Raw genomic sequence first — 13,202 nt, forward strand, 5'->3', positions numbered from 1 at the left:
ACTCTCATGCACACAGCCCACCATACACACAATTAAAACTGATCAAATCAATATTAAAAATTAAGATCATAACAGAAAGTAAATAAAATAATTAAATGCAATGAATAGCATATACAACAACCTGGCTCTCAAGGGCTGAAATAAAAAAGACAAGAGGGATTTTTTTTTTAGTTTGTTGTTAATGCCAGGTGTTGGTGGTGCACACCTTTAATCCCAGCACTCAGGAGGCAGAGGCAGGTGGATCTCTGTGAGTTTGAGGCCAGCGTGGGCTACACAGAGAATCCCAGTCTCAGGAAAAAACAAAAACAAAAACAAAAAGTTATTATTTATTTGGTTTTTTTGAGACAGGGTTTCTCTGTAGCCCTGGCTGTCCTGGAACTCACTCTGTAGAACAGCTGGCCTCGAACTCAGAGATCTGCTTGTCTCTGCCTTCTGAGTGCCTCGATTTATTATTGTTTTATTACTTATTTTTATTATTTATCAATTATTCATTAGTAGTAGTAGTAGCAGTATTGGTGTTTTGAGGCAGGATCTCACTCTGTAGCCCAAGCTGGCCTTGAACTCACAGAGATCCTCCAGGCTCTGCCTCTCGAGTGCCGGGATTAAAGGCGTGCGCCACCATGCCCAGCCCAGGCAATGTGACTTTTTCAGACGTGGATGGTGGCCAGCGTTGACACAATGATTGAATATTTTTGCAGAAGCCTCAGAGATGACGCCATCTCCTGTAAAGTAGTCAAGGTGTCATGATAATCATGACCGCCAGAGGGCGCGAGAGACCCCGCTTCAACTCAGCGCGGGGCGCAGGGGCCGCTGTCCTCTGTCTGCAGGGACAGTCCGGCTGAAATGGATAATGAGGGCGTGAGGTCTGCTCTAGTGTGTGCAGAAGCCCTGGTCAAGAGCAGGACCGGGGAAAAGAGAAAAATATAAGTGTGTGCAGGGCTGGAGAGCTGGCTCAGCGGTAACCAGCACTGGTAACCTGCAGAGGAACTGGGTTTGAGTCCCCGCACCCACGTGGCGGCTCCAGTTACAGATTACAAAGGATCCGACACCCTCTTCTGACTTCTGAGGGTACTAGGCACACACGTGGTGCACACGCATACAAGCGAATATTTATACACATTAATTAATTCTGTAATAAAGGGGAAGTTACAGGCCTAATTGAGTTACAGTTACTTATTCGTGTGTGCTCGTGTGTGTGTGTGTGGGGGGGGGGGTCAGAGGACCCAGCCTGGGAATGAGAATGCATGCTTGCCCTCAGCAGTGTGGAGCACAGGGATGGAACTCAAGGCATCAGGCTTGGCAGCAATCCCCTTCGCCTGCTGAGCCCTCTCACAGCACTTAGACCTGCTCTTACAACGGAACCCAGGCTGGCCCCAAACTCACTGTCACTTCCCTGCCTCCGAATACACAGAGGCCCGTGGTTTAATTTCACACCCCTCACCTGCGGCTGGAGCGGACCTGGGGTTGGGGGAAGGGGGTCCACAGGGTCCACTTTACCCCAGGGCCACCTTCAGCTCACCCCTGGGTCTTCTGTCCACCTTCCGCCCTTGAATTCGGATGATGGGGGTATAGCTTTGTGCCCTCAACCTTTCTTTCTCTTTTGAGACAGGGTCTCATGTAGCCCAGGCTAGTCTGTAACTCTCTCTGTAGCCCAGGATGGCCTTGAACTCTTAACCCTCCTGCCTCCACCTGCCAGTGCTGGGTGTCTCTGACCATGCCGGATTCACGAGCTGCTGGGAATAGGGTCCTGGGCATGTACGTGCCAGCCTGGCTGTGGCCCTTTTTTTACTTCTTACCTTGAGATCAAATTGAGTCCGGATCCTCCAGCCTCGGCTTGCAGAGGAGCCAGGGCTAGCCTGGGCCACACAGCAGGTCAGTGTCACTTCACAGGACACTAGAAGCTTCATTCCTCATGGGAACGTTGGGGATTCTCAAGCTATGGCTCCCCACTCCATCAGCACACCCCAGAATTTCAAAACTGAGCACTTAGATTTTTTAAATTTTATTTTTATTTATTGGGGTTTTTTGTTTGTTTGTTTGTAGTTTGTTTTTTCGAGACAGGGTTTCTCTGTGTAGCCCTGGCTGTCCTGGAACTCACTTTGTAGACCAGGCTGGCCTTGAACTCTCAGAGATCCACCAGCCTCTGTTCTGCCTCCTGAGTGCTGGCATTAAAGTTGTGCGTCACCACTGCCCGGCTTTGAATTAATCTTTTTGCATTTTATTTTATGTGTACGGATGTTTTGCTTGCATGTATGTGTGCACCATGAGGGCAAAATAGAGCTTCGGATGCCCTGGAACTGGAGTTACAGACCACGACCACTCTGAGCCACTGCATGAGTGTTGGAAATCGAACCCAGGGTCCTGTGCAAGAGCAGCCAGTGCTCTCAACTCCTAAACTATCTCTCCAGCTCACCCAGATTTAAAAAAAAAAAAAAATTATACGGGGTGTCTCTGTGTGTGTGCAAGAGTGGGTTCACCTTCTAACATGTGGGTCCCAGGGATTGAACTCAAAGGTCTTGGCTGCAGTCACCTCCACCTGCTGACCCCTCGCGCATGCCCCAAACATTCAGACTTTTCACCAAACACTCCGAAGTCCTCTCCCAGCTAGCAAACCACACCGGGAACGCGAGGGTTAAAGCGAGCCCTGGAACTGCGTGATTGACAGCCGGGCCACGAGCTCAGCAATGAGCAGCCGGGCTCGCGGCCCACGTGGGCTCCCGGCCTCCTGATTGGGCAGCGCCTGCAGGGGCGGCGCGCACAGCCCCGAGCCCACGTGCACCTGTGGCCTGGGCCGGACTGGGCCTCCCTGGGTGGGTGCCGGTGGGGGCGTGGCCCCGGGCGGGGTGGGGCAGGACCTGGGAGGGGGCGGGGTCGGAGGGGTCAAATGGCCCGGGGCCCAGCAGGAGGGGCTTCCTCCCGGCCTGAACTTGGCTGACCTCTGCGGCTTCCTCTGGGATCCCCTGGGCCTCCCGGTCCTCTGAGGTGGTGCGTGGGGGCAGCCTGCTTCCTGCAGGCAGTTTGCGCGGGTGGGGGAGCTGGGAGGGGCGTGGACCCGCACAAAACTGACCTAAGCGAGGCGTTTGCTCAGGTTGAATGATGGGAGAGTGCACCAAACGTCATTCGTCTCCGAAGTTCTTCTTTTAAAAACGTTTTACGTGTGTGCCTGAGTGTGTGTATATATTATGTACACCCCATGCATACTTAATTAGTACGCCTGGCAAACTCCTACTCGTCCCTCAAAACCCTCTGCGATTTACCACATCCATGACTGCTCCCGGTACTCTATTCTCGGTATCTGAAGGGATGAGCACCCCATGCTTAGCTGAGGGTGGTTCTGGAACTGTAGCCCCTGCGGTAGAGACGGGGCTTAAGCAATGCAGACAGCATGGGGAAGAGGGAAGGGGCTTCCTCTGCAGCTGGGTCCTGACGGTGGGGAGGCCACAGGGATGGACGGGGGTCGGCTTTTCTGTCTAAACTGAACCTGCTCCCTGCAGGACTTGTGACTTCCAGAATCTACTAGATGACTTCCTGCAGCCAGAGCAATGGCGCCGTCGGCGGGATTTTGGTGAGAGAGGTGGTGAGGGGTGCAGTCGGCTTCCTCTCTCCACACTGGGTTATTGGGGGATGGGGGTTGGAGACTTTTGAGTCTCACTGTCCCAGCCTGGCCTGGAACTCGCAATTCTGCAGACCTAGCTAGGATGACAGCCTCACACAGCATCTGCACTGCGACCCCACTGCGCAGGTGAAAACAACCCGGGAAGTCGAGGCCAACAGGCTTTCCAAATGTCAATCACTGGTGATTAGCACTTAGATGTCACCTGGTCTGGTGTGCAGGGTGAGGGCCCGCCCACTGGAGGCGTGGTCAGGGCGGAGCCCCGCCTAGAATCCCCCAGTGAGGGGCTGGGGGCGTGGTCAGGGTGGAGCCCCGCCTACCATGCTGGTCTGTTGGCACTATACTGTGATTAAATTGTGCACGCCTTTAATCCCAGCACTCGGGAGGCAGAGGCAGGCGATGGATCTGAGTTGGGAGTCAGTGCAGTCTGAGCCGCTGTCTCAAAAAACAAAAAAAAAAAATAGGCTGATGTCCCCTCCTCCCTCTCCTCCTCCCTTCCCTAAAGGTCAAGGTCATGTTAGGGGCTGTGCAGGAGCTGACTCCAGGGTAGAGGGTCTCAACACGTAGGCCGAGACCCCATTATCCGATATGCTGCATAGCAACTGTTTACATTATGGTCTGTAACAGTAGCAAAATCACAGTTATGAAGTAGCAGCGAAGTAACTCTATGGTTGGGGTCACCGCAGCTGTATTTAAAGGGTCGCAGCATCAGGAAAGGTGAGAACCAGGGTCTAGATCTAGTAGGTCCTTCTGTGCCCCCTGCATGGCTGGTCCTGTAACCCAAGAGTTCAGGGGCTTCGAGAAGCTGGACCTGACCGGGCACCTTGGGGGAGGGCGTATCTGGGAGTTGGGGGTGCCGTAGGCTTTATGGTTCTGACCTTTGACCTTTCCAGCCTTCCAGCTTCTCGAAGAGGTACTCCTCCATCATGGAACAGCTTCCGGAGGACCTCAACAGGTGACAGCTTCCTCAGGCTCCCCCTCCCCCTCCCCCCTCCCCCTTCCCCTTCTCTCCCCCCCTCCCCCACCCCACCCCCCCCACCCCCCGCATCCACCAGGGCAGGGAAGGCTGGTTCCCAGTGAAGTGTTCACTTTGGTTTGGTTTTAAGCCAGGGTGTTGATTTTTGTAGTGGTGCAGACTGAGACAGGAGGATGACGAGTTCCAGGCCCGCCCGGGCCACACAGCCACCAAATCCTGTCTCCAATAAGCAATGGCAAAATACACGTGCCTTGCATGCGCAAAAGCCCTGCATCAGACTTAGGAGTTTGGGGTGGCCCCTTCCCTCTATGGACTAGGTGGCTCGTCCTTGTGGGGTTCTGCCCTAGGGCAGATACAGGGGCTCTTTCTAGAAGGATCCTCAACTGCTTCCCACCCCCCACCCCCCATCAGAGTCATCTCTGAGATGATGATCCAGCTAGACAACATCTCCAACCTGGTAAGCCACCCCAGTGGCAGCCTAGGGGCGTAGCTGTGGCAGGAGGGGGGTGTGGGCAGCAGGGAGGAGGCCTGTGTGTGAACTAGAGAGGAGGCGGCCGGCAGAGGAGCAGGCAGGGCCCTGAGGGGCTGCATGAGGGAGTTGAAGGCGATATATGTAGTTAGTAGTAGTCTATTTAAAAATAAACAGCTAAGTGGTACACACCTGTCATCCCAGCACAGGGAGATGAGGCAGGAGGATTCGCCTCTGCTATAGTGAGTTCAAGGCCAGGCTGGGTTCTGTGGGCCTCTGTTGTCTCCAAAGTGAAATAAACAAGATCCAAGAGGTGAAGGGGGTTTGCTCAGGGTCACAGACCCACCCTTCCCTGCTGTGATTGCAGGTGTCCAATATCAATCAGTCCTTTGAAGACCATTACAAACAGGTGAGCTGGGGGCGTTCTCTCTGGGTGGGGGGTGGAGATAAGATTCCAGGGAGGTGGGAGCCACAGAGGGCTGGAGACAGGTAGGAGGGACTTGGCTTAGAGTCCTCACATCTAGCTGTGGCTCATCCTCCCTGCCCAGGCCCCAGGTGCCCTGGAGCTCCTGGGTAAGGGCTATCTATGCACAGGTCCCATGCGTGAGCGGGAGACAGGCCTTCAGAGGAGCGCCCCGCTCTTCCCTCCCACCCCCACCCCTTGCCCAAGCCAAGGCACGTGCGTCCTCATCCGCTTCCCCTGCCACCACCTGGCCCCTTTCTCAAGGGCACTGGCAGGAAGGAGGCGATGCCCGGGGCCAGATGTCACTGGCGGGGAGCCAGGGCCAGGACTGCAGCTCAGGGGGGGTGTGGGTAGGGGGTGGGCAGCCGGGGATGGGTGGGCAGGAAGCCACCAGAACATGGTTGTTCATTCAAGACCCTCGGCAGCCTCAGCAGCCACCCACCGTACGCCAGGCCAGCAGAGGTGCTGGGAAAAGAGCGAGGCCCGGAGACTGAAGGAGCCCCGTGGGCAGGGTGTGGGCTACAGCTCAGGGTTGTCAGGAAGGTGCACTGAGTAGGTCAGCAGGGGCAGAAGGGATGCTCCTGTTTGGGAGAGGGACATTGCCCGGCAGGAGGAGGAACGGCCATCTGCAGGGGCCCTGTGTGGGAGCAGTGGGAAGGGGGGGGGGGCGCGGGCATAGGTCAGGGCTTGGGAGGCTGCAGGATGTTCTGGGCCTTTACCCCTGCCCGGTGAGCAGTAGGAGCCCTGGAAGGCTGTGGTTGGAAGAGCGAGGGGACTGATCTGGCATCAGGTGCAAGAGTGAAGGGTGAATGGGGGGCTGGGCTCTAGTCATGAGGGAATGATTGACAGGTGCGTGCGGCCAGCCACTGCCTGTAGCTCCTGGCTTCCCCAGCTCCCTTGCTTTTAACCGCCCCCCCCCAGCCTCACTCCCGGGTCCCTCCTGCACCAACCCCCCCCCCACTTCCCTGGGAGCAGCAGGAGGGAGAGACAACTCTCCCTCCATTCACGCTGAGCGCCTGGCGCACTAAAGTGCCGGTAAATTGCACATTAATGAGCCAGGGGGAGATCGGGAGGGCTCCCCTGGGCTTTGTGCAGCCCCAGGCTGGTGCTGCCCTGGAATCCATCATCCCCTCCCTGGGAGGCAGCTCCCTGGGACCCTGCCCTCCAAGGGGGAGGAGGGGGGGGGCAGGCTCGGGAAAAGCTCAAAGGGGAAGGAGCAAGGCTGCTGTTTGAGTCTCTGGGCCTCAGTTTCCCTATGTGCAAACACTAAGGCCTTTAATCCATGCTGGGGAAAAGTCCCAGGGCCTTGTACATCAAGGGCGGCATCCCAAGCCCTATTTGTGGTGCTAACTGCGTTTTTAGTTGAAGATTTTGGTTTGGTTTTGGATTTGGGTTTTTTGTTTTGTTGTTTTTTGGAGACAGGATCTCAAATTCAGTATGTAGCTAAGGATGACCCTGAACTCCTGATCCTCCTGTCTTAGCCTCTGCAGGGACAGGTGTATACTACTGTGCGTGGGTGTGTAGAGGTGGTTTGTGCCCAATGGCAGTTTATCCCCAGTGGCAGAGCTTGCCTCTGTGTACAGAGGGATTGTCAGGTGCCAAGCGTGGCCACACGCTCCCCTTCCCCACATTCAGTGCCTCAGCGAGGTGCAATCCTAACTTGTTCTAGGTGGAAGACTTCTTCAAGCTGATGGAGATTTTCAGCAGTTCCCCGCACATCCTGGATGTGGTCAAGGTGAGTATCCACCCTGGAGCTGGAGGGCACGGGCACCAGTCGGTGGTGTGTGTGACTCACGAGTCCCCACGGGCTCTGTCCAGGCCAAGCAGGACTGGGCTAAGAAAGAAGCCAAGCAGAGCCCAGAGGTCGCAGCCCCCGAGGAGCCCAAACCCAAAGCCACCCCGGGGCCTCAGCCGTCCACCAGACGCCGGCAGTGCCTCTCAGAGGCTGAGGAGCAGCAGGACCCACAGCCCGTGTGGGACAAGGAGCCCCAGTTCTGGAGAGACACCCTGACCTGGGAGCTCTGGAAACTTTTCACGGATGGCCAGGACAACGAGCAGGCACAGAGGGGTGAGGGTCCCTCACTCAGGGGTTGCGGGGAGCGCCTTGGGTGTCCGGGCAAACCTCATTGCTCTCCATCTCTCTCCTCCTTGCCTGTTGTCATGGCGACAGAGAAGCCGCTGAGATTGGTGAGTACCCTTGGCTGAGACCCCCCCACACACGCCAGTTCGCCCTACAGTGTCCCCTCCCGTCCCCTCCACCTCACCCCTACACTCTGACCTCCCCAGGAGGATCCCAGCCGCAGCCCGGGGACCCCCAGGCGTCTGCGGGGTCCCACTGGGTCATGTGTCCCCCAGCTGACCCAGTTCTGTCTCCCAGGAAAGGAAGAGCTCGTGCCTGAGCGACTCGGAACTGGAACTGGAGCCTGAACCCAAGCGCAGCAGCAGCCTGAGTTCCTTATGTAGGAGGGCGGGGCCACGGGGCGGGGCCACGGAGGGCGGGGCCACGGGGGCGGGGCCACGGGGAGGCCGAGGCTCCTGGGTGCCCCTGAACCCTGCTGTCCATACAGCCCCTGTCCTGACTCCCTTGGATCTGCTTGGTGACTCCCAAAAGGACATCAGCCAGCCCCAACAGGAGACCCAGGTGAGCAGGTACCCGGATGCAGACTTGGCGAGGGGGAGGTCACAAGCAGCAGGATCAGCTTCTTTCTTCGCACCACAGGAATCTTCTAAAAGTGCTGGTCCATTTCTGAAGCCCCTGTGAGTAGGGAGAGGGCAAAGTTACCTCCACGCTGCCCCTCCGTCCCCCACCCCTGCCCCTCCCTCCCCCACTCCTGTCCTCACTGGTGGTGGAAGGGGGAGGGGCCGACAAGAGGGCTCAGCAGGTAAAGGTGCTTGCTGATAAACCTGGACCTGAATTTGATCCCTGGGATCCACATGATTGAAAACTGACTCCCACAAGTTATCCTGACCCCAGCACCCCCCACACACAAACACACAAATTAATAAGTAAAACGTAATAACAATTTTTAAAAGGTTGGAGAAGGAATCCCTCACTTAAATCTCAACACAGATTTTCCCAATCCCGTAGTTGGAGAAAGACGACTTGGAAGAGGAAGTATAATAATTAGGGCCATAAGAGGGTGCATAGGAGTTTAGTCTAATTGTGCAAAGCATTTTAGACAGAGTGGGGAAGCGTACGTGGCTGTGGGAAGAATTAGAGTGTGTCTCCTTGCACTCGAGGTGTAGGCAGGAGGATCAGGAGTTCAAGGCCAGCCTTGGCCACATGGGGAGTTCAGCCTGGACCAATAAGACTGTGTCTTGAAAATCTCACACCCTGAGACCCTGTCCGCAGGTGCTGGGACTCCGAGGACTTGGAATACAGTTGGAAGAGGCCTGATGCATCGCTCTCACAAGTGGAGATGGTCGCTCTCCCCCAAGCCCTGCAGAAGGTACGCGTGCTGAAACACCAGGAGCTCCTGTTGGCGCTGGCCGTGAGCTGCTTCACAAGGCACGTCTTCACCTGTAGCCGCAGTGGCGTCAAGGTGTGGTGCCTAACAAAGCAGGTGGCGGAGGACGGATTCCCTGAAAGCAACCTGCAATGCGGCAACCAGGTGCTGGGCAGGGAAGGTGCCCGGGCCGGGGAGGGGGTGGGGGGAGGGCGGATGGACGCTTGCTCATGGGCACCGCCCTCCGCAGGCCAGCGGGGCGTACCTGCGCACCTGTCAGCTGTCCTCCAACAGCAGGACCCTGTTCGCGGGTGGACACAACCTGCCTGGCGTGAGCGTGTGGGACCTGGCAGCCCCGTCCCTGTATGAGAAGTGCCAGCTGCCCTGTGAGGGCCTGTCCTGCCAGGCCCTGGCCAGCTCGGAGGAGAACATGGCCTTCGCTGGCTTCACGGACGGCGTGGTCAGGATATGGGACCTACGGAGTCAGGGAGTGGTCAGGTGCGGACGCGGATCTGAGGACACATCCTGAGGCTTTTCATGGCCCAACCCCCCTCCAGAGGAGAGCCACATCCCGGGCCCCTCCCTGGGGGATTCTAGGCAGGGCTCCACCCTGACCACGCCCCCAGCCCCTCACTGGGGGATTCTAGGCGGGGCTCCACCCTGACCACGCCCCCAGCCCCTCACTGGGGGATTCTAGGCGGGGCTCCACCCCACCCACCCTAGTCCTCTTTTGACCTTTTGTTTAGGATAATTCTCCTGTAACCCGTGCTGGCCTCAAGTACAGAGGACAGCCTTGAACTTCTGGTCTTCCTGCCTCCACCTCCTAAGCGCTGTGTGTGCCTTGCACATGCATTGTATTGTGGATGGTGCCTAGCAGGGGCTCAGGACAACCTGCAGGAGACTGTTCTTCCATCGAATGGGTTCCTGGAAATGGAACTTGGGTCACCTTTACCTGCTGAGCCACCTGGGAGCCAACACTTTTGTTTTTATTCATTTTTGTAGACCAGGCTAGCCCAGTCTTTCCAGTGCTGGGGTGACAGGTGCACCTTGCTAAGCCCTGCTCGGTTCTTGAGGTCAGACCATGTGACACTTGCAAGGCTGATAACTGAGCTCACTAATGTAGCCCAGTATAGCTCTAACTTGCAATCCTCCTGCCTCAGCCTCCTGAGTAGCTGTTTGGTTCTCCCTCTGTTTGAGACAGGTTCTCACTATATACCCAGGCTGGCCTAGAACTCGTGGCAGTCCTGCCTCAGCCTCCCAGGGCTGGAATTATAGGTGTGTGCCAGCACACTCGTGTTGGTTGGAACATAGTTACCCATTAGGTGCAGGGACTTTGGGATGACGTCACTGTCCCCTTCTCGCCAAAGGTAGAGGGCTACCTGCAGGTTGGATTGGCAGTGGGACTGGGGGACCTCAGGGACATGGGCCCCAAGGCTAGGCTCACCTCCTTTGCTGTCTTCTCTGGCTAGGGACCTCGAAGGCCCTGTCAGTGCAGCCAAGAGCCTTGTGGTCAAAGGTGACAATGTCTGGACGGGAGGTCTGGACGCCTGTCTGCGATGCTGGGACCTGCGGACGGCCAAGGTGTTGCAGGAACACACATTTCAGTCCCAGGTGCACAGACCCGGCTGGGGCTGGACGGACATGGGGCGGGGGACGACATCCCAGGTCAGGTAGATATAGATAGATATCTTTTGTCAGCCAGGCAGTGGTGGCCACACCTTTAGTCCCAGCACTCGGGAGGCAGAGGCAGGTGGATCTCTGAGTTTGAGGCCAGCCTGGGCTACAGAGTGAGTTCCAGGACAGCCAGGGCTGCACAGAGAGAAACCCTGTCTTGAAAAACAAGACAACCTTTTGTTATAATGGGCATGGTGGCAAAGACACTCTCTCATCCCAGTACTCAAGCCAAGACAGGAGGATGAAAAGTGTCTATCCTGGGCTACATAGTGAGACCTTGTCTCAAAAGAGAAAGTAAGCCAGCGTTTAGTGGGTAGAATTCTTTCTTAGGGTGCTGGGTCCTATCTCCAGCATTGTGCCCCACCATGCCTGACATCCCAACACAAGGGAGGTAGAGGCAGGAGGATCAGAAGTTCAAGGTCATCCTCAGCTACACAGGGACCTGAAGGATAGCCTATGCTACATGAGACTTGTCTCAAAGACTGTCGTCGTAAATGTTTTATGCTGGGGATCAGGACCAGCCTGGGCTATGTAGTGAGTCATTACAAGCTAGCCTCGGCTACAGAGTGAGACTTTGTCTTAATAAAACCAAAAAGGGAGAGAGACGGATTCTTCACGGTCCTGTTTAACCCTGTAAAGGGAGGCACGGGGACTGTGACGGGAAACGGCCCTTGCCACCTGCCAGGTTGGGGTCTGATCTCTGCACCTCTGCCCTGTTCACCCCAGATCATGAGCCTGTCTCGCAATCCCCTGGAAGACTGGCTGCTGCTGGGCCTGGCCAACGGCCAGCAGTGTCTGTACAACAGCAAAAAGAGTGAGGCGCTCACTGTGGGCACCAAGGACAAGACCATCCTAGACCTCAAGTTCTCCCCAAACGGTAAGGAGTCCCAGAACAACCATGCACTGCAGTCACTGACCTTCCAGAAGCTTCCGCTCTGTGGACTCAGTGCCCGGTCAGTGCTTTGACACCCCACCATACTGCACACTTTTTGATTTTTTCAAGACAGGGTTTCTCTGTGCAGCCCTGGCTGTCCCGGAACTCACTCTGTAGACTAGGCTGGCCTGGACTCAGAGATCCTCCTGCCTCTGCCTGCCTAGTGCTGGGATTAAAGGCGTGCGCCACCACCACCTGGCCCCAACACCACCTATTGACATAAACCCCCTCAGGGATCAGAAGTTCAGGGTCATCTTTGCTACATGGGGAGTTTGGGGCTAGCCTTGCCTGTGAAAGACTCTTGTTAAAACACCAAAAGCAAACAGAACAACAAAAGGCAGAACAGGAAAACTCCATTTGTTCTGCCTTTTTGGTCCTCATCTCAAACTCTTCAGTCCTCCTTCCTCGGCCTCCTGAGTGCTGGGGTGACAGACACTTGGCTGTCGGGTGACAGTAGGTGCGTGGGGTCTTCTGTAACCTCACTCTCCCCCCCGACCTCCTCCCAGGCCAATGGTGGGTGAGCGTGGGGATGGACGACCTTGTCACCATCCACAGCATGCCCATGGGAGCAAAAATATTCCAGGTATTCCTGTGCAGGGTGGGACCCTGGGGGAGTTGATGTCAATGGGATCCTCGGCGGCATCCCCACGGGGGGGGGGGGGGGGGGGCGATCCTAAACTCCGGGCGGAGAGGAGCTGGGCTCAGGTGGATCCTGTGGGCTCACTCAGCCTGCTGTCTCACAGGTCCCTGAGTCTGCTACTGTCACTTGCTGTGACGTGACAGCCAATGGCAGGCTGATCGTCACGGGATCCGGGGACTGTGCCTCAGTGTACCAGATCAAGTACTGACAGCGTCAACTTCCATCTTCTCTTTCTCCCAGCTGCACAGTGGTGGGTGGTGGTGGGTGTGAGGGTCCCATGGGTGTGCCGACCCCTCATCACATGTAATAAAGCAATTGAAAAGGCAGAGATGGTCTGTTCTGTCCTCTGAAGGGATATTGTCCTATCCCCCCCCCCTTTTTTTTTTGGTTTTTCAAGACAAGCTTCTCTATGTAGCTTTGGTACCTGTCCTGGATCTCGCTCTGTAGACCAGGCTGGCCTTGAACTCAGAGATCTGCCTGCCTTTGCCTCCCGAGTGCTGGAATTAAAGGCGTGCGCCACCACTGCCCAGCTGTCCTATCACTTTTTAACCCAAGTTTTGGAAGGACTTTGTGGCTCTGAGCCATCCTCTTGCTCGCCTTTAATCCCAGCACTCAGGAGGCAGGCGCAGGAGGATCTCCGAGTTCAAGGCCAGCCTGGTCTACAGAGTGAGTTCTGGGACAGCCAGGGCTACACAGAGGCCGGACCCTGCCCTGTTTTGTTTTTAACAGAGCTAGGGAGATCACTCAGTTGGTAAAGTGCTTGCAGGCAAGCCTGAGGACCTGAGTTCAGATCCCTAGATCCCATGTGTTAAAAGTGGCACACCTGTGATCCCAGTTGTAGGTGTGGAGACAGCAGAGTCCCTGGGGCTCAATGATAGGCCTACCATGCCAGCGAGCTCAAGACCTTGTTTGGAAATCAGGGTAAAGACCAATAGGGACTGACACCCAGCTGGCCCCGGCCTCTGATCACTTGACGCACACACAAAG

At 56.2% G+C, this 13,202-nt stretch overlaps 1 protein-coding gene across 2 annotated transcripts; it reads left to right on the top strand.

Annotated features, from left to right (window-relative positions):
• The first annotated feature begins 4,864 nt into the window (after positions 1-4,864).
• Tle6 (TLE family member 6, subcortical maternal complex member) lies at positions 4,865-12,532 on the top strand. Of its 2 annotated transcripts, XM_059251901.1 has the most exons (14): positions 4,865-5,046; positions 5,426-5,467; positions 7,191-7,256; positions 7,340-7,589; positions 7,692-7,708; positions 7,899-7,980; positions 8,089-8,162; positions 8,241-8,278; positions 8,874-9,132; positions 9,218-9,465; positions 10,437-10,578; positions 11,368-11,518; positions 12,082-12,158; positions 12,319-12,532. In XM_059251901.1, the coding sequence occupies exons 1-14, from the start codon at positions 5,014-5,016 to the stop codon at positions 12,421-12,423; spliced, it is 1,584 nt and encodes a 527-aa protein (XP_059107884.1). In that variant the 5' UTR covers positions 4,865-5,013; the 3' UTR covers positions 12,424-12,532. The 2 variants fall into 2 exon arrangements, with proteins under 2 accessions (XP_059107884.1, XP_059107883.1); XM_059251900.1 differs by having other exon boundaries at positions 8,089-8,278.
• Positions 12,533-13,202: the final 670 nt, after the last annotated feature.

This window comes from Peromyscus eremicus, unplaced genomic scaffold, assembly GCF_949786415.1.
Source record: "Peromyscus eremicus unplaced genomic scaffold, PerEre_H2_v1 PerEre#2#chr22_unloc_1, whole genome shotgun sequence".
NCBI lineage: Eukaryota > Metazoa > Chordata > Mammalia > Rodentia > Cricetidae > Peromyscus > Peromyscus eremicus.